The 24,951-nt window shown below is 60.2% G+C and overlaps 1 protein-coding gene across 1 annotated transcript in view; it reads right to left on the bottom strand.

Moving 5' to 3' along the window:
* Positions 1 to 2,074: 2,074 nt before the first annotated feature.
* Positions 2,075 to 24,951, bottom strand: part of EPHA8 (EPH receptor A8) — a 33,643-nt gene continuing 10,766 nt past the window's right edge. The window contains exons 3-17 of the mRNA XM_040619372.1: positions 23,624 to 24,287; positions 16,308 to 16,463; positions 13,867 to 14,202; positions 9,636 to 9,760; positions 9,399 to 9,561; positions 7,867 to 7,960; positions 6,680 to 6,747; positions 5,677 to 5,841; positions 5,308 to 5,493; positions 4,937 to 4,998; positions 4,174 to 4,383; positions 3,210 to 3,359; positions 2,918 to 3,108; positions 2,356 to 2,529; positions 2,075 to 2,189 (exon numbers count right to left, since the gene is read on the bottom strand). Coding sequence (XP_040475306.1) covers positions 2,075 to 2,189; positions 2,356 to 2,529; positions 2,918 to 3,108; positions 3,210 to 3,359; positions 4,174 to 4,383; positions 4,937 to 4,998; positions 5,308 to 5,493; positions 5,677 to 5,841; positions 6,680 to 6,747; positions 7,867 to 7,960; positions 9,399 to 9,561; positions 9,636 to 9,760; positions 13,867 to 14,202; positions 16,308 to 16,463; positions 23,624 to 24,287 — 2,859 coding nt within the window. The remainder of the gene's footprint in view (positions 2,190 to 2,355; positions 2,530 to 2,917; positions 3,109 to 3,209; positions 3,360 to 4,173; positions 4,384 to 4,936; positions 4,999 to 5,307; positions 5,494 to 5,676; positions 5,842 to 6,679; positions 6,748 to 7,866; positions 7,961 to 9,398; positions 9,562 to 9,635; positions 9,761 to 13,866; positions 14,203 to 16,307; positions 16,464 to 23,623; positions 24,288 to 24,951) is intronic.

Raw genomic sequence — 24,951 nt, 5'->3', positions numbered from 1 at the left:
ACTCAGCCTCCCCATATATAAAATGGGTGCATGAATCCTACCTCCTGGGATAGACGAGAAGACCAGAGCAGGAAAAATGTATGCAATGCATACAGTAGACGCAGAGCATAAGGCTGTTCTTCCTTATCAGGTGATGTCAAGGTTGAAAGGATGCAAAAAAAATGGGGGACACGGGCAAAGATGAGGCAGAATTTATTCTCATTGTGGACAAATTCAAGACTCAGGATGAAGACCACAGAGAAGCAGATCCCTGGGACCCCAAGGGTACCTCACACCCGGGGCAGGGGCCACACTTTTGCAAGTGCTGGGCCCACCGTGTCCACCCTGACTGTGAGGATCAGAGCCCAGGAACTGGGTGAGAGTGGGGTGGGGGTGGGAGGAAGACAGGGTCCTCCCCGGATCGTGTCCTGACCATGTTTCCGACTTCCATAGGAAGGAAGAACAGCTCGGCTATATAGTAATATAATATATAGAGAGGTGTAGAGAGCTGGCCGCAGCACCTAGGCGGGGCTGAGACTCCCCAGATTATTGCAGGAGGAAGGGGGGGCTCAGTGCTGGTGTCTCTGCGGAACAGCTGTGCTGGCTAGGGGGAAGGCTGGGCAGGGGGTGGGGAGCTGGGTTGCCCCTCCCTCTGGGGCCGGCAGGGGGCACAAGGCATCCTGCCCAGTGGGATTCCTTGGGCCCTGCCTGCCAAGCTTCCCCTGGGATGGTGCTTTCTCACCCTGGGTGCTTTTTATGTGCTTTGAAGACCATTTTTGCATTGTCAGGAGTGAGGAAAAAATATTCTGGCATGGTAGAAAAAAGATATTTACATACCCTGGTGGGCCGTAAAGGGGAGGGTCGGTCTCGGGGCGGGGGAGCTTCTGAAGCCCCCTCTCACCCACAGCTGTCAGTGTGGGATGGTGTGTGGGGGAAAGAGCCCTGGGCTGGGAGGCAGGCGGCCTCAGCTCCGAAACTTGGTTGCTGTGTGACCTTGGACAAGGCACACCCCCTCTCTAGGCCTTGGTCTCCCGAGGTGGTGCAAGAGGGGGTGGACATGGGGCTGAAAAGCTGGGATCTTATGGTCCCTGTCTTAGGATTGAGAGGGGAGGAATGCAGGCCAGGGCCAGGCAGTGAGGCTGGCAGAGGCTCTTCCAAGTGAGGAGCCCTGGGCCTTGGAGGGGCACAGGCGCCCAGAGGGACATGCACAGCCCTGGCCCCTGGCCAGGCAGCCAAGTCCAGCTGAGGACATCTTGTGTCCTCTACAGCGATGTCTACACAGCAGGCGGCCAGAGGGGCTGGCCAGGAACCCTGTTTTCCTGTGGAAGCAGCGGTGGGAGCCAGGTGGAGGCTGTAGGTGGCCCCGCACCTGCTAGAGGGAGGGCTCAAACCTGAGATAGAGCCGGGGAGGGCTCACCCGGGCAGAGGCGAGGGGGGGGGCCTGGTGCTGGTGCAGTTCTGAAGTGGCCCCTCATTCCGGCCTCCAGGTGTGGGGGAGGTGGGCATGAGCCTCTCCCTGATCCCTGCGGGTGCTGGGGCCTGGGCCCATATTCAGTGGGCAGCATCACACCAAGTTCTGTGCTCTCAGGCCTGTGACACCCGTCCTCATTCGTGACACGCCACCCACGGTCACGCACGTATGCCCCCCGCCGTAATGGAAAAGCATGCACGCCAGAAACACACATCCGTGCTCAGACCTGATGGGTGGACACGCACACATGATCACAAATGTTCACAAAGCCTCCCACACCCCATGAAAACACATCCCTACAGCATATGAACACACGCACGCACACACGCACACACGGAGGCCGGGGAGTGATGCCTCTGTCAGGCTCTGTGTCACTGGGGAAGAGAAGCCCCTCCGCCCTGGGGGCAGATGTCCCAGCCGTGCTGGGCACCGAGCGCCCCTTCCCAGGCAGCCTGACCCTGACACGTCCAGGTCCTGCGGCGGAGCTCTTGGCCTCCCTGGCACCTGAGAGGAGGGACAGAGGCTTGGGGGGCTGTCTGACCCCCGGCCAACCCTGCAAGTCCTCTGACGGCCGACAGGACCCGGGTCTGCTTTAGCCGCTGCCCAGGCCCTGCTGGCTTTGGGTCAGAGGTGCCGGCGGGGCCCCTGGGTGCTCGTCAGCTGGGCCCTCATGGTCTGGATGCTGCCCAGGATCTTCTTCTGGTGGCCCATGAGGGTGATGCCCAGGGCACGCACGTCCCTGTGAAGGAAGGGTGATGCTGACCAGGTCGGCCTGGGAGGCCGGGAACCATGACAGGGGCAGAGCCATCCCCTGGAGCTTCCGACCTCCTCCGTGGTCCTGCCTCTGCTCCCCTGCCCTCCTCCCCTGTCCCCACCCCCCAGGTGCCGCCCGACCCTTCACTCACTGAGCATTCATACGCAGCACCATGCCCAGGGAGGAGTACCCGCCGGCGGCGAAGTGATCCCGGTAGCGGCCCATGCGGATGGAGTCCAGCCAGTCCCCCACGGTGAGGCCCCCGCCGCCACCCCCGCCCCCACGGAGGTCAAAGCAGCTCTGGGCAAAGGCAGGGGGCGGGCACCTGAGACACAGGGGCCCTTGGTAAGTGGCCTGCCAGGGCCTCTGCCCTCCTCAAGGACCCTGGCACTAGCCACCCTCAGCCTCCATGCAGGCTCAGTAGTGGGCAAAGGTTCTGACGATAGAGCCTCCAGGCCTGAGGGGAGGGGGCTGAGGAAAGCTCAGGAAGGATTGAGGTCAGGGGCCCAGGCAGGGCAGGGGTCAGGGGCCCAGGAAGCTCAGCAGTCAGGGGCCCAGGCAGAACAGGGGTCAGGGGCCCAGGCAGGGCAGGGCTTTGGGACCCAGGCTAGGTGTGGTCCGAATGTCAGGGCTGACTCTAAGTCTGGGCCTTATCTGGGGAAACGCCAGGAGGGCTGCTGGACTTGGGCAGAGCTGGGGTGGGCGTCAGGCACCTGTTGACAGTGGCAGTGGCCCTGAGACTCTCAGGGCTCCGGATGAGGGCATCGAGGACGCCAACAATCTGGGAAAAGCGAGGCCGCTGGGCCCTGTCCTTGTGCCAGCAGTCCAGCATGAGCTGGTGCAGGGCGCGGGGGCAGCCCATGGGCGCGGGCAGGCGGTACCCCTCCTCCACGGAGCTGATGACCTGGGGAGGGGGCAAGCACAGTGCTGGGCTGGAGGCTGTCCCTCCCCCCGAGCCCAGCCCGCCCCGCCGCGGCCTCTGCCCAGCTGGGGTCCCGGACTCACATCACGGTTGGTCATGTTCCAGTAGGGCCTCTCCCCGTAGGCCAGCACCTCCCACATGACCACGCCGAAGCTCCACACGTCGCTGGCCGAGGAGAAGGTCCGGAAAGCGATGGCCTCGGGGGCTGTCCAGCGGATGGGGATCTTGCCTCCCTACAAGACACACAGGCGTGCCGAGGCTTCTCCCCGGCCCGAGGCAGGGAGCCGAGCGCTGGGTCAGGCCTGGAAAACCGGCCGCCTAGGAGCGGAGACACGGCCTCCACCTTCCTAGAGCCCCTGTTCTGCTCGGGGAACGGGCACGCACAGCTGCTTTGAAGACTGAGCGAAGGAAGCGTGTGGTGTGCCTGGAACATCGTAGGTGCTCAGTGAGCCAGTCAACAGGCTGACAAGGGACGAAGCCCGCGGGACGAGGCTTGCTCATTACCTCCCTACTCTTCCTTCCTTTCCTTCTTGTTTGTTTCTGTGTTTGTCACAAAATCCTTTCTCTACGTGAAACCTCGTCAGGATGCTCGCTAGGTGAGACCCCGAGGGAAGGTTCTCACTGAAGCAGAGTGGGGGGGTCTGAGCCCCGGCCCACTCAGCCTCTTGCCTTGAAGGTGTCCCCCAAGGCTTCTCTCGAGAAGCCTGTATCTCTGTGGGACAAGCTCCACAGACACTAGTGTTTAGCCAATCCTTACAGACGGATGCGGGGAGTGGATTTGTGATTCAGAGAGACACCGACCCTCCCAAAACCTCCCAGAGAGTGAGTGACAGTGGGGCCAGCCCTGGAGTCTCCCCAGGCTACCCAGCACACAGGAAAGGTGGGAAAGAGGGCTCCCCTATCCCAGAGGGGGAAACCGAGGTGCAGAGAAGAGGTAGGACTTGCCCCCGGTTGAAGGCAAGCCCGACATTTCCAACTTCACTTAACTACATGTGGGGGAGCCCTCCCCGGTCCTACTGGAAAGCGGGGGGGAGGGGGACCACGCACCGTGGTGGTGTAGGCCGCGTCGGGGTCGTCCTCCAGTACCCGGGAGAGCCCGAAGTCGGACACCTTGCACACCAGGTTGCTGTCAACCAGGACGTTGCGGGCGGCCAGGTCGCGGTGGACGTAGCCCAGGTCCGAGAGGTAGCACATGCCGGCGCCCACGCCCCTGAGCATGCCCACCAGCTGCGTGATGGTGAACTGCCCGTCGTGAGTCTGTAGGGGACACGGCTGTGCTTCAGCGAGGCTCTGTGCCGCCTGCGAAGTATCCTCCCTGCTTAAGCAGCACGGTCCCGTTTCAGCTCCTTCCCATGGTCTCATTTACACTCACAGCGACCCTGACAGGGAGGTGGGGCTGTGATGACTTCTCACCCATTTTGCAGAAGGAGACACGGAGGCCCCGAGAGGTGAAGCCCTGCGCCCGAACACGCAGCAAAGGAACGGCAGGGGGGAGGGGCTGGAGGCTAGCCACTTCCACCACACCCGCCATGCCTCCAGGCTGGCTGGGCCCTGGGTCTCCACGGAGGCACCCCTCTTAGCCCATGTGCAGGGCAGAGGACCCCGTGCAGCAGAGGGCCCGTCACGTGATGGGGGGCTGCAAGGCAATTTAATGGGCTGGTCGTTAAGACCCCTCCCTATACCTCTCTTCCCTTCCCCAGGCCCATTGGGTCCAAGCTCCTGCGGGTGTTTGGAGGCCTCACCTTATCTCCCAACACCCAGACTGAAGTCCCCTCCCCCACCCATGGGGAAGGCGGCGTGGGGCACGCACCCGCAGGAAGGCGTCCAGAGAGCCATTCTCCATGTACTCGGTCACGATCATTGCCAGGCGGCCTGGGGAGGGGCAGAGGGAGGGTGTGGCTTTTGGTGTGGGGATCAGGTCTGTTGATCGGAGACCCCAGGAACGTGGGCCCTCTGTAAGCTGCCAGGAGGTGGGCCAGCACTGAGGGCTTCAGGGAGCCTAGGGTTCCCACTGAGGTCCCAGGCTCTGGGCCCCCTCCCCAACCAAGTCATCCAGGGACCTGAACCAGAGGGACGGGGCAGGGGCAAAGCATGGTGGTCCGGGGATGGACCCAGACCCAGACTTCCGTCCTGGGGTAGGAGGGAGCCTTCGGGGTGAGGCTGCTCTTGCCTGGCACCTACCACGGGTGACGACACCTTCAAGGCGGATGATATTGGGGTGGTCAAACTGACCCATGATGGACGCCTCACTCAGAAAGTCCTGCCGCTGTCTCTCCGTGTAGCCGGCTTTGAGGGCCTTGATGGCCACGGGCACGTCCCGCTGCCCCGGCACCTGCAGCCGCCCGTAGCAGACTTCCCCGGACTCCCCTGTGGACCCCAAGCGGGGCAGGCAGGGAAGGGCTATGGGACCCACCTCGCCACACCTGGACCCCAGCATTCCCCCGCCCCACACAACGTGTGTTCCGTGAGTCCCCTCTCCCCCTGCCCTGGGTGCCCCTCCCCTGGGCACCCCTCTATGCTGTCCCCACATTCATAACCCCCAGGGCTCACCAGAGCCGATAATTTTCTCGATGTGGATCCTGGAGGCTTCAATCTCTCGGGTGAAACTGCGGCCCGTCTGGCCTGGTTCCTCATAATTGTGGGGTTCTGCATAGAACTGGGGCTCCGGGATCTTCCCCGGGGGGTGGTGCAGGGGCAGGAAGACAGGTGGGGGTGCTGAGGGGCCAGGAGAGAAGGCCCATCAGTGGGGCGCAGGAAACTCTCTCACAGCCTCCCATGGACCTGGGATAGGTCTGGGGTGGGGCGTGGAGGGTAAGGAGCATCCCCAGGAAGCTCAGGTTGTGGTGGCAAACAGTAGGTGCCCAATACATGCTTACCAAGTGAAAATGGGATCTCTGTGGAGGAGCTATGGGGTCTCTAGGGGACTTTGGGGTTGCCAGTGAGTTCTGAGCATATCTGTTGTTTTTTGGGGGTCACTTCTAGAGTCTTTAAGGTCTTTCTAAATTGCTCTGGGGTAGAAATATAGCAAAAAAAGTTTTCATCACAAACGCTAACTTTGATTGAAAGTATTCTCTAGAAAACTATGTTAAGAAGGATTCTGAGGCTGCACTCAGCTCAATGAGAATTGGTACCATAATTGATAGTAATGTTGGCCACAGGCACAGACATGAGGTATGGAGGTATTAAAAAACAAGGTATTTACCTTGTTTTCTGGGGTCTCTGCAGGGTCCTGGGAAAGCTCTATAGCACGGGTTCTTATCCAAGAGTATATGACCCGCTCCCTCCGAAACTGTATGCAGAACTGTGTGAGTGTACAAATGTGTGCATTTCCCCGGGCAGAGGGTTTCTAGCATCCTTGGGGGGTCTGCAAAGCCAGTGAGGGTGAACAGCACTCCGCCTCTGAGGTCTTGGGTCTCTGACGTCCTGCTGTCTATCTCTGGGGCTCTCATCTTTTCCGTGGGCACCCTGCCCCTCCCCACCTGTCCCTTCCCCAGACCAGAGCGGGCTCCCACCGTGGCCTCTCTGCCACATGTGCCTGGGCCCCTGCACTCACCTGGCCCGTTCTGATACTGCATCTTCTCCTCATCCGAGTCCTGGAAGGCCTTGCTGTAGCCGCAGTGCCTGCGGAGGACAGCCCTAGCCTCAGCCCTGACCCCGTTCGGGGACAGATCAGAGCTCCTCCCTTCTAGCTCCTTCCCTTTTCATGCCAGCTCCTGCCCCTGCAGAGGGGAGCCCCTGCTCTCAGGCTCTCAACCCAGCTGGACGGTGACATCTTTGACAATTAAAATTTACAAAGTCAAGTGCACTTGGCCCGCACAGCAGTCTACACAACATAAGTCCCATTTTACATGACCCCCCCCCCCCCAGGGTTGGGGACAGGAGGCTTCTGGTATCTACGATACTGTGTGACCTTGGCCAGCCCCCTCCCTTCCCTGGGCCCGTGTCTCCATGAACAGGAGGATGCTTCCAGGCCTCACTGTCTGGGCTCCCAAGCCCACTCGAGGCACAGTGTCTGTCTCCACTTCCCTCTGGGATGGAGTAGGAGAGAGAACAAGGACCTGGGTTCCTGTCCCAGTTCTGACATTGACTTGGTGGAAGAGGCTTAACGTCTCTGATGCCAACTAGCTCAATGTGGGACCAGAATGTCTGCATCACAGGATTAAATGAGGCGGAGGCGGACCTGGCTGGTGGGCGGACGTGGTACCAAGACAGGGAGGGAGAGTCTGGATGACGAGGGGCTCTGGGGATTGAGCGACCCCGCGAACAGTGGTGCCATGTCCTGAGTGGGGGGAGACTGTGGGAGGTGCATATCTGGGGGGCGCGTGGCTAAAACACATCCAAGCGGGGTCTCAGGAGAGAGGTCTGTGCTGGTGACAAATGTCAGCATGACAGTGGGGCTCCTAGCCATGGGCCCTGATAAGGTCCCTCAGCGTTGGCGGCCTCAGGTGGACATGAAGAGAGGAGGTTCCAGGACAAGTGTGGGGTCCCGCAGCCTCCCGAGGTTGTTTCGAGAAGAGGGGCTGGCAGAGATGGAGATGGGCAGGGCAGACAGTGGACAGAGAACGGGGTGGGGGGTGTGCGGGGCATGGGGGCAAGACAAAAGTGCTCTGCGAGGGAGGAAAGAACAGGTATACCTGGAAGCGAACCCAGCCCCAGGCGGCGGGGTGGGGCTTGGGACAGGCTGGACACACAGCGCTGCGGAAGAGGGGCTGGGGGTGGCTGGGGACCAGGACCACCCACCTCTTTTTGCAGATAAGCAGGAGCAGAAGCACCACCAGGCCCGCGATGAGCGTCAGGCTGATCCACACAATGGTCCGGGTGTCGTAGCGGGGCCCTAGTGCGGGGAGAGCAGGGTGGGGGGACCGGCCACACAGGCCCGGGCATCTGGGGGCTCCCCCGGGGGCACACCCAGTGGGCAGCATCCTCAGCTGTGAGTCCGCCCTGGATCAGGTCATAGGCCACCTCCTCCTTTGACCCCACCCTCCCCTTGACTAAGCTGCCCCTTCAAGACCTTGCTGCCCCAGGCTTCCTGGCTTCCCACCCTGGTGCCAGCACTTCCTGGGACTGTGCGAGCCCCAGAGAAGCACTAGATATGCCGTCCTGCCTGTGGTTCAAACAGCAGCAAAGCTGAATGTGCTCAGAGATGCACGTTCCAGTCCCAATTACAGGGAGATCCCAGCATTATCTTCAGTTTTCAGACAAGAACACTGGGGCTCAGAGACTCAAGGAACTTACTCAAGGCCACACAGTAAATGGGATGGAGCCAGGCAGGATTCTGAGTCGGGCAGTCTCAATGTGGTATCAGACCTCAGAGCTGAGACACACTATCAACTCGGCCTTGAACCTTTCTATCCTAGCACCACCCCCTGGAGGGTACCTCTGTATAGAGCACAGAGAGGACCCCAGGCAGCTGGAGACGGGGGCAGAGCACTCCCAAGCTTGAATGTGCCTCAGAATCACCCTCAGGGGTAATAAAGCCTGAATTGTTGGGGCGCCTGGGTGGCTCAGTCGGTTAAGCATCTGACTCTTGATTTTGGCTCAGGTCATGATCTCAGGGTCGTGAGATCGAGCCCCGCATCAGGCTTCGTGCTTCGCCTGGAGTCTGCTTGAGATTCTCTCCCTCTCCCTCTGCCCCTCCCCCTGCGCGTGCACACTCTCTCTCTAAAATATAATAAATAAATAAATAAATAAATAAATAAATAAATAAATAAATAAAATCTTTAAAAATTGTTGGGCCCTGACCCCAGGGTTTCTGATTCAGACGGTCTGGGGTGGGGCCTGAGAATCAGCATTTCCAACACCTCCCAGCCCCTGCTGTGAGAATCCCTGTTCTGGAGCCTGAGGGCAGGAAGGGGCTGGGGAAGGGGCGCAGAATTTGTCCCCAGACTGACCAGGTTCAAATCCCGCTGTGCTGGAGGACCTTGGGCAATTCACTTTACTGCTCTGGTCCTCATCTTCCTCATCTGGGAGATGGGGATGTGCACAACAGCAACTCACTGAGCGTCTCTGGGACAGGCACAGTGATCTTGATGGCAAAGGGCACCGTGAGGCCGGCCAGACGCACTGGTAACTCGGTGACAGCCAGGGTCTGGTGGGCTGTCACCGGCTCTGTCACCCTGGACAAGTCACTTCCCTTCTCTGAGCCTCAGTGTTTCACCTGTAAAAATGCCACTCCGGCACAGGCAGCAGCTCGGCCCGTTCCCTTCCTCCGGCCACCAGGCCCCGGCACCAGCTGGCCCAGCTCCCTCGCCCTCCCCGCTCCCCGCACTCACGGGGTTTCCCAGTCTCCACCTCCATGGCCTGGCTGAAGCGGCCGCAGCCGGCGGACGTGCGGGCTCGGACCTGGAACATGTAGCGGGTGCCGGGCTTCAGGCCCGAGACGGTGGCCCTGGTGGTGACAGCCTTGAGGGTGGAGTAGCTCTGCATCTCCTTGTCCTGCCCGGGACAGGGGTGGTCAGCCCCGGTCCTCCCGCCTGGTCCCTCCCCCCTCCTCCCTTGCCCGCTGGTACCTTCTCATAGTACTTGATCTCATACTCCAGGATGATGCCATTGGGCTGTTCCGGCTCCTGCCACAGCAGGGAGACACTGGTCTGCCCGGCCCGCTCCTGGCGGATCACCACCACCTGGGACGGGGCTGGGGGAAGGAGACCAGCCTAGGTCAGATGGGAGGATGGGGGATAACGGAGACCAGCCTCTGTCCCAGGGATGCTGGCTTGGGCCTGCTCACCTTGTCAACTGCCCTGCCCCCGCCCCCATCTAAGGAGACCCAGCACCCTCCTATCCTCCTAGTAAATCACCGGCTGCCGCTCTGGTCCACGCCCACCCCCACCTGGTCAGCACAGCCTGGCTCTGGTCTAGGATGCTGCAGCTGGCTTGACCCAGACGAGGCCCAACTCCCCCAGCTTTCACTGCCTCCTCCTCCTCTCTGGCCAGGCCCATCTCCTGCAAGGGTGCTGGACCCCCACCAGCCCCATCAAGAAGACACTCTCACCGTCCTGGGGCCCCACCACTGGATGTCTCTATCTCCCAGGGCCTGGGGTGGGACAGGCTCTCAGGAGTGCCTGAGGAGGAGGGAGGAGAGGGGAAGAAGAGAAGGAAGCAGCGTCCTGGATGCCTGGGTTTGGAGGGCAGGACGGCAGCAGCTCTGAAACTCAGGGGAAGGCCATGAGCTGGGCGCATCTGAACTCCAGGATTCCTGCGTCACACTAGGGTCACCCGGTTCACCCCCTCACTCAGTGACTGGGTCATCCATTCCCTCCCTTTCTCCCTCCCGCGTTCAGTGCACCCACCCCCGAGGTGAGTCGGCTGGAAAGTGCCAGCTACAGCCGGCCGCAGCCAGGCTGACTCTCTGCCCCACACCTCCCCTGTCCCGCTATCTGGGTGTCCTCTCTTCCCCCCTGCTCCTGAAGCTCCCTGAAGGCAGGGGCTGCACATGGTAGGTGCCCAACAAATATTGCTGGGTGCCTTCAACATAGAAAATTAAGAAGTCAGTCCAGAGTGAAGTTGGAGAGCGTGGTGTAGGACCCCCCATCAGCCAGGGAGTCGGGCCTGGGTTTACAAGCCGGCCTTCTCCGGCTGGCCAGGACCAGCACTGTCTGGAGTGGCACTTCCCCCATCCAGAAAGGGAAGCCCGCAGCACCACCTGCCCGCCTGCCAGGAGGAGGTGAGCGTCAGCTAAGACCATTGTTCGAGAGGAACACACACCAGTGCCAGCAGTATGTGCGTGCCCCAAAAAACAGAGAAGGTCCAAGGCAAGAGGTGCTGTGTGAGGGGAGCAGACACAAAGGGGGACCAGACCACAGAGGTGGGAGGGAAACAGGGTGGGGGCACCAGAAGGGCTCCAAAGAGGAGATGGCTGTAGAGAAGAGGGAGGGAGAGGAGGAGAGAGAAGGGGGCCAGCTGTCCCTGAGGCCAGACCTCACCCATTGGCTCAGGGCTGTTTTCTGCCCCAGGCACCCCCCCTCAATTTCCTGAAGACCTTCCACATGCCTTGTGGTCGGCTAAGACCTGAGGATCCATAGTGGCCAAGGCGGCCCTCAAAGAGCTTATGATCGATAGAGAGACAGAAAGTAAATAAGGCGAACGGATGTGTAATCACGGGCGGGTTAAGCACCATGAGGGACAGGAAGAAGGACCAGCATGTGATAGAGCAGACCTTGTATCCACAGGGCCGGGCCGGGAGGGGACAGGGTCCTTTTAGCTGGGGTCAGCGTGGGCCTCCCCGAGGCAGGGATGACAGTGGAACCGAGGACTGAAGGAACCAGCCACCGGACATCACGGAGAGGAGCCCGTCGCTCCGAAGGAGAAGGCCACGGCAGGCAAGGGCTTGGTGTGCTCACGAGATGGGCAGGTGGACGGGAGGCCGGTGTGGTTGCAAGGGAGGGAGCCAGGCAAGAGCAGGTGGGTGAGGCTGGGGGGGGATGGGAGGCATGGGTGCCCCCTGGCCTGGCCCGGGGGGGTCTGAGCTCACACTGAAGCTGGTTAAGGGCTCGTAGGGCCAGACCTCACTCACACTTTTAAAGCTCATTCAGGACGTGGTGTGAGAAGGCATCCTGGGGGCAAGGGGAGCGGGCTCCTGGGCTTGTCCAGACAACACAGGGTGGGGGATGGGGATGTGCTGGGGGCTGAACCGTGTCCCCCTCCCCAAGTTCCTATATTGAAGCCCTAACCCCCCACTTGATCGTATTTGTAGTCAGGGCCTCGGGGGATGATTAGGTGTAGACGGGGTCCTGCAGGCGAGGCCCTAGTGCCTTTGTTAGAAGAGACACCAGAGACTTCTCTCGTTCTCTGCCTTGTGAGGACACAGCGAGAAGGCAGCTCTCCACAAGCCAGGCAGAAGGCTCTCACTAGAAACCGAATTGGCCAGCACCCTGATCTTGGACCACCAGCTTCGGGAACTGTGATCGGTACATTTCTGGGGTTTGAGCCCCCGGCCTATAGTATTTTGTTACGGCTGCCTGAGCTCAGAGAGATGGACCAGAAGGAGTTCTGAGGCCGAGGCGGTCACCTGGAGGGAGGCCCGGTGGGCCTGGCAGGTGGGTGGACGTGGTACCGAGACAGGGAGGGAGAGTCTGGATGACAACAGGCTTTGGGTCTTGCGCGGCCCCACGAACAGTGGTCCCATGTCCTGAGGGGAGAGACTGTGGGAGGTGCAGATCTGGGGGTGCGTGTGGCTAAAACACATCTGAGAGGGAGTGGGAGCGGGCACACGGGCCTCAGGGGAGAGGTCTGTGCCGGTGACAAATGTCAGCATGACGGTGGGGTTCCTAGCCATGGGCCCTGATAAGGTCCCTCAGAAAAGGTGGCCCTGGGTGGACATGGAAGAGAGGAGGGTCCAAGACAAGTGTGGGGTCCCCCAGCCTCCCGAGGTTGTTTCAGGAAGAGGGGCTGGCAGAGATGGAGATGGGCAGGGCAGACAGTGGACAGAAAACGGGGTGGGGGGTGTGCGGGGCATGGGGGCAAGAGAAAAGTGTTCCACGAGGGAGGAAAGGACAGGGAGAGAAGTCTCCACTGCGTGTGGCCAGGTGGGGACACTGAACTGCAGGGGACAGCTGGGGAAAGAGGCCTGACCGGAGCTGCCTGAAGAGGCTCACAGAGAGAGGACGCAGACATGGCTGCACAGACAGCCCTTTCAGGAAGGTTCCCTGGGAAGAGAACCTGTCTGGTGGCTGGAAGGGAGTGTGCCTTCAAGAGAGGGTTTTTCTCTTCATGATGGAGTGTACTGCTGGTGTCAGAGATGCTGGTGGGTTCTGGGGTTCCACCCTGCCCTGGCCAGCCAGCTGCCCCCCACCCCATCTCCCCGGAGACCAGCAGGCAAGGGCAGGGCCACAAGAGCAGACACACAGGCCTATTCCCCACAGTGTCGCCAGCCCCGAGGGCAGAGCAGGGCACTCTGTGGGCGCCCCACAAATGCTGGTCGGATGAGAGTCTCTCAAGTGGATGAAGCCCTAGCATCAGAGAGGGGGTGCCCTGGGCTCACAGTTGGGAGTCCCATCTCACTTGGGGAAGAGACAGACCTGGGTTCGGATCCCAACTCTGCCACTTCCTATGTGGTGACACAGAGCCTCGGTCTCCTCCTCGGTGACATGCTGAGAACGGTTTCTGTTGGGCCAGAGACGGGGTGGGGGCCACGTGCTGGGGTGGCTGTGGATGGCGAAGCTGCTATGGTGGGCTCCTGGGTCGGGCGGTCACTTGACAGGCAGGACCCACCAGAATTTGGGAAGGGAGGGGCTCCGGGGCAGAACTCAGCCCAAGAACTGGCTAGGAACCCAGAGATCGATGGCTGTTGTCCAAACCAGTGCAACTAAACCATCCCAGGGGCACAGTGGCAGGTGTTCTGGAAAATGATAATCAGAGTGATTTTCTGTTTTAATGACATTTATCGAGCGTGTACCTTGGGCCGGGTGCTGGGCTAAGCATTTTCATTTCTCTCACCTAAGCCTCATAATAGTACCTGAGGCAGGTACCATTATTCCCGTTGCATCAGGGAAGAAACACAGGCAGAGAGAAAGTTCTGGAACCTACGAATGCCGTGCCGACCTTGTTGGCTTCTTCCCACCTACAGGACATGTTGTCCTCTTCTAAGGGCCTGGAGAGCCTGGAGCTCCGAGTGCTGGGGAGGAAGGCAGGGCGAGGAGAGACAGACCCTTGCCCGGAAGGCCACAGCGAGCCCGTGACAGCACTCGGATCCCACGAGGACCAGGGGCCTGGGAAGCTGGGGGACGGAGCCTCTCCGCCTACCTGCCTGGTTTGTGGTGATGTTGACGACAGCGGCCCGGCGGGGCTCGGGGCTCAGGTCGGACACACCGTTGACGGCCTCGATCCAGAAGGAGTAGTTCATGTGGGCCAGCAGGTTGGCCACCATCAGACTGGCCCGCACCAGGCTCGTCTGCTGGGGCACGAAGCGGGGGCCGCTCCCGCAGGTCTCGCAGTGGCCCAACGCCCAAGGGCAGCGGCGGCACACCGCGTTGTAGGTGATGTCGTTGCGGCCGCCTGGATCCAGGGGAGGAGCCCATTCCAGGGTCACGGATGTCCCGTTCACGCTGGAGATCAGATTCACCGGTGCTGAGGGTGGCCCTGGGGAGCAGAGAGGGACTGGTGGCTGCAGAGGGCATTTATCTGGACTGGTCCAGCCCCAACCCCCCATCAGACCAGGGGAGGGCTGGGACTCCCCCACTGGTATTTGGCAGCCCCCAAGGATAAGGTCACGGCCTCCTCCAGCCTCTGAGACCCTCCTAACTGCAGACGCAGCGTCAGACTGGACCCAGTGTCGGGTCTGTGTCCAGAAAGCTCTGCCCCTCCCCAGCCCACTGCTGGACCACAGGGATCCCGGGTTTGTGTTTCCCGAAGTTTCCACCCAGAGCAGGCTGAGAGACTGACAGCCCTGGGGGTGCCCACGGCAGCCGCCCTGGGTGTGAGATGCCCCTGCCATTTGCGTTCCGCATCCCACTCCTTAACCCCAGTGCTGGAGTTATGGCGGAGATCACTGAGCGCTGCTGTGGGGGGCAGGGGAGGTGGCGGGTAGCGCAGTGGGGTCTCTGCGGCATTGGGTGCCCGCCCCCACCCCCACGGGAGCCCCAGTCTGGGCAGCGCAGAGACTGGAGAGCGGGGGCTGGGGGAAGGGGGCTGGGGTAGGCTCATGGGGGTGGGGATTTGAGTCTGGAGGGCGTGGGGGGCCGTGGGGACCCCTGGGGCTCAGAATTCCAGTTCTCAGCATCCCATGTAGGGACTCTTAGATCTTGAGAAAATAGAAGAGCAGAATCTCAGAATCATAGAATCTGAAGGGTATGGAATACTAAAAGCCTTGTCTTTTGCAGTCTTTAAGATTTCTAGAACCTGAGGGCACTGAATTGTGGATCTGGAGGAAAACTGGGGTCTGGCTCGCTAGTATGAGCGTCCACGACCTAGAGCTGGGCTCGCCTTGCCTGCAAAGCCCACGGTAGTCACCACGTCACTCAGCCGTCCTTTCTGCCCTGGCAGGTCCCACGTGGGGAAAATGCACGGGTCTGGGCAGAAGGGGGGAGGGAGGGAGGGAGGGAGACTGTGTGTGTGTGTACGTACTCTCCCACCTGTTACGTACAAGGACCCTGCGGGCTTGGTGTGATGGAGGAGGGGAGAGAGGGAGATTGGGGACTGAGGCTGGGAGAGATTAGGGGGCAGAACCAGTCAGAACTGTGTGACGTGCCCCTCACCCCACAAGAGACCAGGGTTGGCAAACGGGGTGGGCTGAGCTGGCTGCCGCCCTCCCAAATGGGATGGGAGCGTGAGAGGCCCCTTTGGGCCAGGGGAGGAGGCGATGAAGGGGCCCTGTCGGCAGAATGCCGAGACAGTCACGCAGCCCTGCAGGCACGGTGCCAGGGTCCCTTGCAGTCCCCCCAGGTACACAGGGCGTGAGCACACACAACCACACTCTCTCCAGGCACACGCGCCTCCCCGGCAGAGCTAGGCGTGCGCACACTGAACCCACAAGGCACATTCGTTCAAGCTCTGCAGGGGCTCGGGAGTCCCGTCCAGGGACCCAGATGGGCACACAGAGCGCTAACAATCCTTTACACACACGGGCGCAAGGCTCTGACGCTCACACTCGAGCGTACAAACACTACGCAGGCGTCTTCCACAGGCACAGCTGCCGACACAGACACGCACAGTGTCACAATCACTGCAGGCATCCAGGGCGCACGTGCCATCCTCCGAGCTGGCAGCCACGTGTATTCCCGATACACACTCACGCACACGTCGCACACACACTAAGGCAGCTCTGAGCGCTTCATCAGGGATGACAGGGATCCGGCGGGGGCGGCTCCTCTGACATTCCTTTGCTTCACGGGAACCCCCTGGCTTGCCCACCCCAGCTCCCAGGACATCACTGTCACTGCTGGGTGAGAAGATGACCAAAGCCACCTCTCATCTGCCCTCCGAAGCAGAGAAGACAGAGGAAAGGAAGGAAAGATTTCCCTGGAGAGGTGGCAGGTGACATATGGCAGGAAGTGGGGACCCCAGAGAGGTCAAGGTAGGGACCCCCACTGAGCAGAGTTAGAGTCACCTCCCCAACCCTAGACTGGCCCCTGGTCCCAGAGAGCCACGTGTCCCTGCCTCAGCCCCAGAGCACTGGCTCCCTGGAGCCCGGGAGCATGGGGTCCTGGCCCCCGGTGCAGGATTCTGGGGCTCAGGCTGGTACTCACGGGTGCAGGCTGCAGAGGGTGGGTCCAGGGCCGCGCGGTAGTAGCTGAGGTCACAGCGACAGGCCTGGGCAGCGGGGGCCGCAGAGTGGCTGTGGGGAGGGCAGCGGGCGCAGAGCTGGTCCCCAGGGGCCGACTTGTAGAAGCCCAGCTCACAGGCTGCAGAGGACAAGGTGGCTTCAGAGGAGCCGGCCGGGCCACACTGGCCGGCCCAGGACAGCTCTCGCTCTGACCCAGGGCTTCCAGCAGGATCTCCCAAGGGACACCGGTGCAGACCTTCAGCCTCACCTGGTCCTACCCTCATAGGCAGAGGGAGGGACCGAAGCACAGAGAGGGTCTGTGACTTACACTGGGTTGCACAGCAAGTCGGGGGCAGAGCAGAGGCCGGACCCCGATACTTGAGTCCCAGCCCCGAAGTCGGCCCAGGAAAGAGCCTCTTCAAACCAGAGTCACGTCTCCTCCAGTGGCACTTCCTGACCAGGACTGTCTCCAGCCTGAATCTGTCCATCACAGGACCCCCACCCCGAGTGAGACACTGCCTCGAATGTGGGGGTCAAGAGGCTACGCCAAGGGTTGCGACTTGGGGAGGAACGAAAGCTGGAAGGGAATGGAGTGGGTGGCAATGTGACCAGGTAATAAGACCCCAATAAAAATACAGATTCCAGGCCTCCCACAGCCACGTGGGTGGAAGAGACAACGTGGGGCCTGGGACTCTGTTTTCCAAGCTCCCCAGGCAATGACCCCCTTGGAATCGCAGGCTCCCCCCCCTCCCAGAGGCACTGTCACCGTGACTGGGACGGACCTATCCTGTAGGTGACCCTCTCCCCAGCCTCTCCATATCTGCATCATCTCTTACCTGGATGCCCTGACCTCCAGCCCTGCCTCCCCGGCCCCACCTGCCCGCCTGACTGCCATTTATGCAAGCAGTATTTACGAGCGCCTACTCTGCGCCAGGCACGGATCCGGGCGCCAGAGACATGGCCGTGAACGAGATCGACACAGTCTCTGCCCTCACAGAGCCAGCCCCTTGGAGGGGGAGGCACGCGGTAACGGAGGCTGTGATCATTTCCAGAAAGGAAAAAAGCGGGTGATGTGGCAAAGGGTAAATGGTGGGAGGAGCTAACTTCCTGGAGAAGTAAATGATATTTGAGTCTTGCCTACAAAATAAGAACAAGTCAGCGTTGCAGGGAGAGGAGACATTCTAGGTTGAGGAATTCCCTAAAATGACACCTGGCTCCGTCACTGCCCGTTCAAACCCTCATGGGCTCCCCATGGCCTAAACGGCCACGCCTGGCATTCGTAGCCCTCCCACCGCCTCCTCCAGTGTCACCGCTTCTTCACTGGCTGAACTAAAGGACTGGCCAGTCCCCACATCTGGCAGCTTGTTTCCTGCCTCAGGGCCTTTGCATGTGCTGTGCCTTCTTCCTGGGATGGCTTCTGTCCCCTTGGTCAACCTGTTGAACTCAATTTTAAGATTCATTTTTAACTGTCCCTTTGAATGAAGCCTTTCTCCACACCTAAACACACACACACACACACACACACACACACACGCACACACACGCACACACACATGCAGGTACACAGAAGCCACCACTCCCTGCCCCACTTCTGCAGCCCCCGCTCAGGACCACCGCCTATCACACAACGGCCGTCCTGTTTTATCTGTACGTCTGACTCGCCTCCCAAACCAGAAGCTGTCTGTGGACAGCGTCTTGTGACCAGGGCAGGGAGGCCTTGTTCGTCTCAACCTTCCTCGTGTCTGGCTCAGAGCAGAAGTTGTCAGCGCCCGTAGGAGTTTTCGAAGCAAGTGAATCCTGCCATTATCTGCTCTGGGCCGAGTGCGAGCCCGGGAGCTCTGGAGGACTCGAGGCTGCTGGCCAGGCAGCTCCCGGCCGCACCATGGACCTGGCCTCCTTTGCAACAGGGACCACGACAGGTTCACTGGGAAGTCTATCCACTAAGTCCGGTTCTGGGAAACTTGATGCTTGAGAGAAGCTTCCCTTGAAAAGACATCATGTCATTTAAAAAAAAAAAAATCGTATCTCGTTATTATAATAGCTAAAGTCAAGTTAATTTGTAAAATTCTCCCAGCCTGAGAGAAAACCTGAAACCAGGAGGAATGACACTGCCCTCGCGTTTGCTTCACAGACGCGGAGGCCGCGGAGCCAGACGGGGCCTACAGGCTGGAGAGCTGAGGAAAACGTGCCTCCGCTTTGAGACTTCCTCCCTCCCCCCTGCAGAGACCCCAAGAGGTCTCGGGCCTGATGGGGGGCTGGGAGCTTGGGGCTGTGGGGCTTCTAGGTGACACACTGTGATCTCACCTCCTCCTCCGAGAAGTCCTCCAGGAGACACAGTGCTGGGGCAAGCCGAAGAGCCTTCCTCTGGGCCCAGGAATCGGGCAGAGGAAGACGGCTTTGCACTTCATCGGCAAATATTTGTGCAACCCGTTTTTGAGCTGGATGCCCGTAATCCCCACTGTCGTGATCAGATCTGTGCCGGTCAGCATTTCAGGGGCCGTTGGCTCATTCTGCCCGGCGCTTATTTGTTCCTTCCCCCAGATTTACTGAGCTGCTACTATGGAGCCGAGATAAGCAAGAGCGGGTTCGGCTCTCGAGGAGCTCTCTGAGCCGTGACAGGCACAGAAAATGCGTGGTGACACGTCGGTGTGGTTCATGGCACGAAGGAAGCCCGGTGAGATGGCCCACAGTACTTGAGTCCTGACCGGCCACTTAACTTGTCAGTTAAGAGCAGAGACTCGGGAGCAGGCTGCCTGGGTTCCTCTTCTGGTCTAACCCCTTCACCTGGGCTAAGGGATGCTGGGCAGGTTGCTGGGCCTCAGTTTCTTCATCTGTAAAATGGGGATAATAATAGGTCCCACCTGCTAGGGCTGTTTGTGAGGGGGACCTGAGTGAGGACATGTGAATTCACGCCAGGACCATGCCTGGCACTTATCACCATGCTATGTGGCTGGAAATAACACGAGTTTGGCAGGGAGGACACAGGCCAAGGACCTTGCCTGAGGCTCCCCGCTGAGAAAGAAGGCAAACTGAGGTGGGGGAGCCTCTGGGGCCCAGGCCCTTCCCCCACCAGCCTCTCAACACGGGTGCAGGGCTTAGAGATGGCCCGGCCATTCTGCCGCTCGCCGGTGGGTGCTTCTCACACGCTCCGCTTATACCCATATGGCTAGAACGTGTCAAAGCCAGATTAATCCGCGCAATGAAAATAAAATAATCTTTAATAAGAATACTAATCACCAGGCCTCGGGGAGCCCGGAGACCTGGAGGCAGAGCCGGGAATTAATGGCTGAGACAGATGGAGCAGCTCTGGGCTGGGGCCCGGCCCTGCCCGCCGACCCAGGGCGCTTCCGGAGCCCGCGTGCCCGGCGTGTGGGCCGAGCGCCAGGCGGGGCCGCTGCCCCTGCCGAGGGCACCTTGCCCAGGCCGCCCGCCCGGCCGGCAGCTGCCTGCAGCCCCGCCACCTCTCCCCTCTCCCCCGCCAAGAGCCTGAGATTTGACAAATAAGGTGTCCGCCGGTGGATGACCAAAGGAAATTAATTCTAAATCAGATTTTAAACACAGTCAGGAAGGCGAAAGAGCTCGTGGCTCACGCTCCCCCTCTGAAGCAAGACTCTCTGATATTTATAGAAAAATGATTAGGGCCTCCGAGGGTGGTTTGTATTCTGCGTCCAGGTGACGGGAAGGACGGCAACCAGGACTTTCAGACTGGGGGCTGCTCCTCCATGGGGTGATGTTCTGAGAGGTCTTTCCCCTGCCTGGCGGGGGGGCGGGGGGTGGCTGCAGCCAGCCGTGGGGACAGGTGCCTGGGCCTGGCGCTGTGCTGTGTGGGGGGCGCTCTGGTTAGAGATCTGGGATCCAATCGACCCCTCCTAGCAGTGGGCCCCTGGACCGGTCACTTTAGCTCTCCGGGCCCTCGCTTCCCCACTGGTAAACTGGACCGGCTCCCCATGGCTCTGACGTTCTTCTGCGGGTCTCAGTAAGGCCTCGCAGAGCCCCGTGACTGGCTTGGTCCCTTCTCCTGGACTCCACTGTCTTCTCGGTGAGATCAAGTGTTCCCTGGCCATGTATGTGGAAAGCTGTGAGGGGGAAAGCAGGGGGCAGGGGGCCTGCAGGCTGGGAGGGTGGCTGTTGCCCTGGGCTGGGCCCTGTCGCAGGCCTCGGGCTCTGGATCCCCTCCTCCTCCTAGAAGGCAGTGGGATCAGGCTGGGCAAGCCGGGACCCCAAGGCCCAGCCCTTCCTCCTCAACTTTTTGCTCAGAGACAACTGTCCGATGGAGAAGGCCAGGCGGGACCCACGGTCCTCAGGGTGTCCCACTCAGGTTGGTTGGTGGCAGAGGGGAGATACAGCTTTGAGAGGAAGAAGACAACCCACATCGCCCAGAAAGGCACCCCCAGTCTGTTCCCGGCTCCTGTTTGGCCCCCAACCTCCCCACTCTCAGGCTACCCACCCAAGGAGGGGTGGGGACAGGGGCTCCTGGCAGGGCCACCAGCCGGGGCCTCCCACCTGTGGAAGGGCTCCGTGTCAGACCCATGCTACTTCTCCCAAGGAGGTTACACAGACAATCCCAGAAAGCCACTCACAGGGGTGAGAAAAGTCTCTCCTCGTGCGACTTGCCACTGGCATTCCATCCCCAGACCTCTCTGCCTGCAGTGCATTAGGAATTAATATTTTTTATAAAACCTATAATTATCTTCCAACTGGCATAATTATGTTGTATTGTGATTTAAGTGTAAAATTCAAAATATGCTGCAATTTCCTAACCCCGCTTTGGCATTTCTTTATTATTTTTTATTAATGCACCAGCAGTTCCAGGCAATGGGGATGGCCTCGGCCTCTCCCAGCCCTGGGAAGGTCCTGCTGCTCGGGACTAGGGAGCTGCTTCTTCTTCTTCTTTTTTTTTTTTTTTTAAGATTTTATTTATTTATTTGACAGAGAGAGGGACAGCCAGTGAGAGAGGGAACACAAGCAGGGGGAGTAGGAGAGGAAGAAGCAGGCTCCCAGAAGAGTACGGAGCCCGATGTGGGGCTTGATCCCAGAACCCTGGGATCACACCCTGAGCCAAAGGCAGACACCTAACGACTGAGCCACCCAGGTGCCCCGGGACTAGGGAGCTTCTACCTGCCGTCCTGCCCTTGACTCGCTGCGGGGCCTGGGGCAAGACACATTCCCTCTCTGGGCTCCACTTTCCACCCCTGTCAAACAAGGGGGCTGGAGCACGACCCGAGACCTCTGGCCCCACCATCAGGAGGACCAGTTTCCAAGGAGAAGGGTGTCCCACTGCACGCTGGACAGGAAAGTGTCTTACTTGCGCTTGCTGGCTAAATCCAGAGTTGGGGTCAGTGGTTGACCTTAAGCAGGTATCCACCGACCAGCTGGCCCTATTATTATGGCCTGTGCTGTGCCAGTGACTAACTGTTGTGCTGTTACCCCAGGGAGGAGGGAAGCGGGGTCTGGCAGAGGGCTCTGCGGACCTAGGAAGCAGTTCAGGGCTCTGGAGGGAGCCAGCCTGGGATCAGAGCCCTACACTGTGATTTAGCTTGAAGGGCTCAGTTTGTCGCATCTGTAAGATGGAGATAGGCTACCTCGCTTAGAGGACTGGTGTAAGCATGAGAAAGTGTGTGAACTCCCCGAGTGCAGGGACTCCCCGTGCCTAAATCCCCATGCCTGGGACACACCCGATGCTTAACAGAGTGAGTAACTGCCATGACGAGTAAGAGGTGCTTACGAAGGTGCCCGGCCCACGGCAAACACTCGAGAACTGTTGCTAAGGGACTTTATTGTCCCCATCAGAAGGAGGGGTGCTGGAAGCCAGTTGAGATGGACTGTGATGGGAACCAGGAGAGGCTGGAAGCCTGGGAGTCTGACAGATGCGGCCACAGGGGGCAGAGCAAGTCCAGAAACAGGCAAACGTCACAGAAGGTGCTTTGGCGGTTAGGGTCCCAAGAGATGAAGACTCGTAGCCATTGAGAGTGTGAAGGACTTCTTAAGGAAACCGGAGAGCCCCAGAGAGGGGCTGGAAGGAGCCTGGTAGCTGGATGGAGTATTCTGATCCCAGAGATCTGAAACTCTGGACCTGTGCCCCGCTCCGTCCTGTGAGCACTAAGGGGTCTTTCCTGCCTGCGTGGGGCTGAGGGATGGGTCCCGTCCCACGTCTTATCTGGGGCCAGGCCAAAGCCTCTCTGATCTCTGCATAGGAACATCTTCCTCCCCCAGGAGCACCAGTGGTCCCAACAGCAGGCTTCGCTATGCTCTGACTGGCCGAGCAGCCATGTGTCCAGCCCCCCAGGGAGGCCAGGGAAGGGCAGAGGGCAACCAGGCTGAGACCAGTAACATGGGGCACCAGCTGTCCGTCCAACCAACTCTCGCAGTGTCCCGGGTGCCTGGGATGCCCGGCTACACCGGCCCCACACGGGCACAGTGCAAGGGTGACACGCCCACAGCCTGGGGTCTGGGACTGGCTCCTGGTCTCTGGTCCGCTTGCGTGGAAACCCAAGCCGCACGCTCATGGGAACAGGAGCCGTGCTGTTCCATCCTCGGCTTCCCCTTCCCAAGGACCTTGGCTGTCCTCTCCCACAGGTCCCTGGACAAGATCCCCCCAGACACAGGCAGGCGGGGTCAGCTGACCCAGGGACACACCCAACGGAGACCATGCTCCCTGGGCGCCCCTGCCTGCACACCTTCCCAGTGGCCCCATGCTGCACGCCTGCCCTCAGGGACTGCTGCCCCTTCCCTCCACTCCACTCCGGAGCCAGACTTCTGGGTTCAAATCACAGCTCTGCCGCTTCCTAGCTGTGTGCCCCTGGGCAAGTTGCTTTGCCTCTCTGTGCCTCAGTCTCCTCCTCTATAAACCAGGATCACAGTAGCTTCTATTTCATAGGCTAGCTCTGGGGACTAAATGAGTTAATATGTGAAAAATGCCTAAAACGATGCCTGATGTAAGGTCGCTCATAGTATCGTCCCCTCCCACAGGCATGTCCCCAGCTGGACGCCCAACCCTGCAGGTGTCCCCAGAGGTACGTCTCCGCAATGCCCACAGACGGTACCACCTGGCTCTGGTGTGTCTCCCTCTCTTCTCCCTCCCCCTGCTCCACACACACACACACACACACACACACACACACACGCACGCATGGCCTGGTGTATTTGCCCACACAGAAACGCCAGCGGGTCACCCATCTTCCCAGACGCTGTTTGCACCCCCACCCCCATGCCTGCCGACCGCAACACCCCCCCACACCCCGGCAGCCCCGCCCGGACTGAGCCCGGTGCCGCCCGGCCGCCCACGCGCGGCGCGCTCACCCACACAGGCGTCCCGCCGCTCCTCGTAGCCGGCGCTGCACACGCACTTGCCGATGGGCACCAGCCACGCGCCTTCGGCGCTGCAGTACATCTTGGGCGTGTCCCGCTCCTCGGAGTGCCGCACGCACTGGCCCCGCACCTCCACCAGCGAGGACGAGTCGGCCCCCGTCACCGCCTCCGAGAAGGCAGCCAGGTTGCGCACCGTAGTGGGGCACTTCTTGTAATAGATGCGGAGGGACAGGATGGCGAGGCATGCCCCGATGTCCTGGAAGGCCAGATAGAAGCCGCGCTTGCTGAGGGGGCCCACGCCGCGCACCTCCGTGTTGAGCTTGAGGCGTCGCACGCCCAGGTCGGCACCCGTGAAGCTCTCGTCGGCTGCAATGGTGTCAATTTTGAGGAACTGGCTTTCTTGTGTGCTGGCGCCCAGGTCGCGGTCCGACTCCAAGTAGTAGAGGTTGAAGGTCTCCTTACAGGTGCCCAGCACACCGGGCATGCTGTTGCAGTCACGCAGGGTGAACTTGATCTCGGCGTAGACGCGCCGGGCACCGTCGCGGGGCACCCAGCTGGTGCGTAGCCAGTTGTTCTGGTTGGGGCTCATGACGTTGCACACCTGGTACGTGTGGATGGGCTGGAAGGACTCGTCCACCTCGTTGATGGAGTCCCACTGCGGGCAGACAGAGCGCAGCGCTGCAATGAGCGGGAGCACCCCGCCCCCTCCTGCCAGTCACCCCTGCCACACATTCGCGGGCCGGGGGCATCCCTGGGAAGACCGAATGTTCTCTGCCCTTGAGTTGCCAACCTTCTACCGGACCATCACTGTGAGATGTGATCCCCCCGAGTGCCACACCCTCCAAAAAGTGTTATTTGCTGCATTTTTACAGATGCGGAAATAGGTGTGAGCCCCGTGTCTGAAGCCACCCAGCTAGTGAGTGGGGGAGCCAGGACCGGAACTGATGCCAAAGCTACAAGACCCAACCCTGTGTCCTTATGGTGGCTCCAAACACTCCAGGGTGGGAGGCTGGGGGTGGGGGGTCGACTTTGCTTGGGTAAGTCAGGGAGCCCACGGGTCGTTTCCTTTCAGTTGCCAGAGGGATCTTTCTAAGGCATGGACCTGACCATGCCCCAAAGCCTTCAACAAGGGAGTCCCAGCATGTGGGAAAGTTGAACGTGGTGGCTTCTGTGCCAGGTGCTAGCCAGGCATCAGTGATTCAGAAATAAATCAGACTCGATCAACAGAATGAAAGACAACTCACAGAACGGAGAGAACATACCTGCAAATCATGGGTCTGATGAGGGATTGATATCCAGAATATATAAAGAACTCCTAC

Source organism: Ursus maritimus, unplaced genomic scaffold (genome assembly GCF_017311325.1).
Source record: "Ursus maritimus isolate PB19 unplaced genomic scaffold, ASM1731132v1 scaffold_32, whole genome shotgun sequence".
Lineage (NCBI taxonomy): Eukaryota > Metazoa > Chordata > Mammalia > Carnivora > Ursidae > Ursus > Ursus maritimus.
The sequence above is the reverse complement of the archived record's forward strand: the minus strand, read 5'-3'. Positions and strand labels throughout refer to the sequence as shown.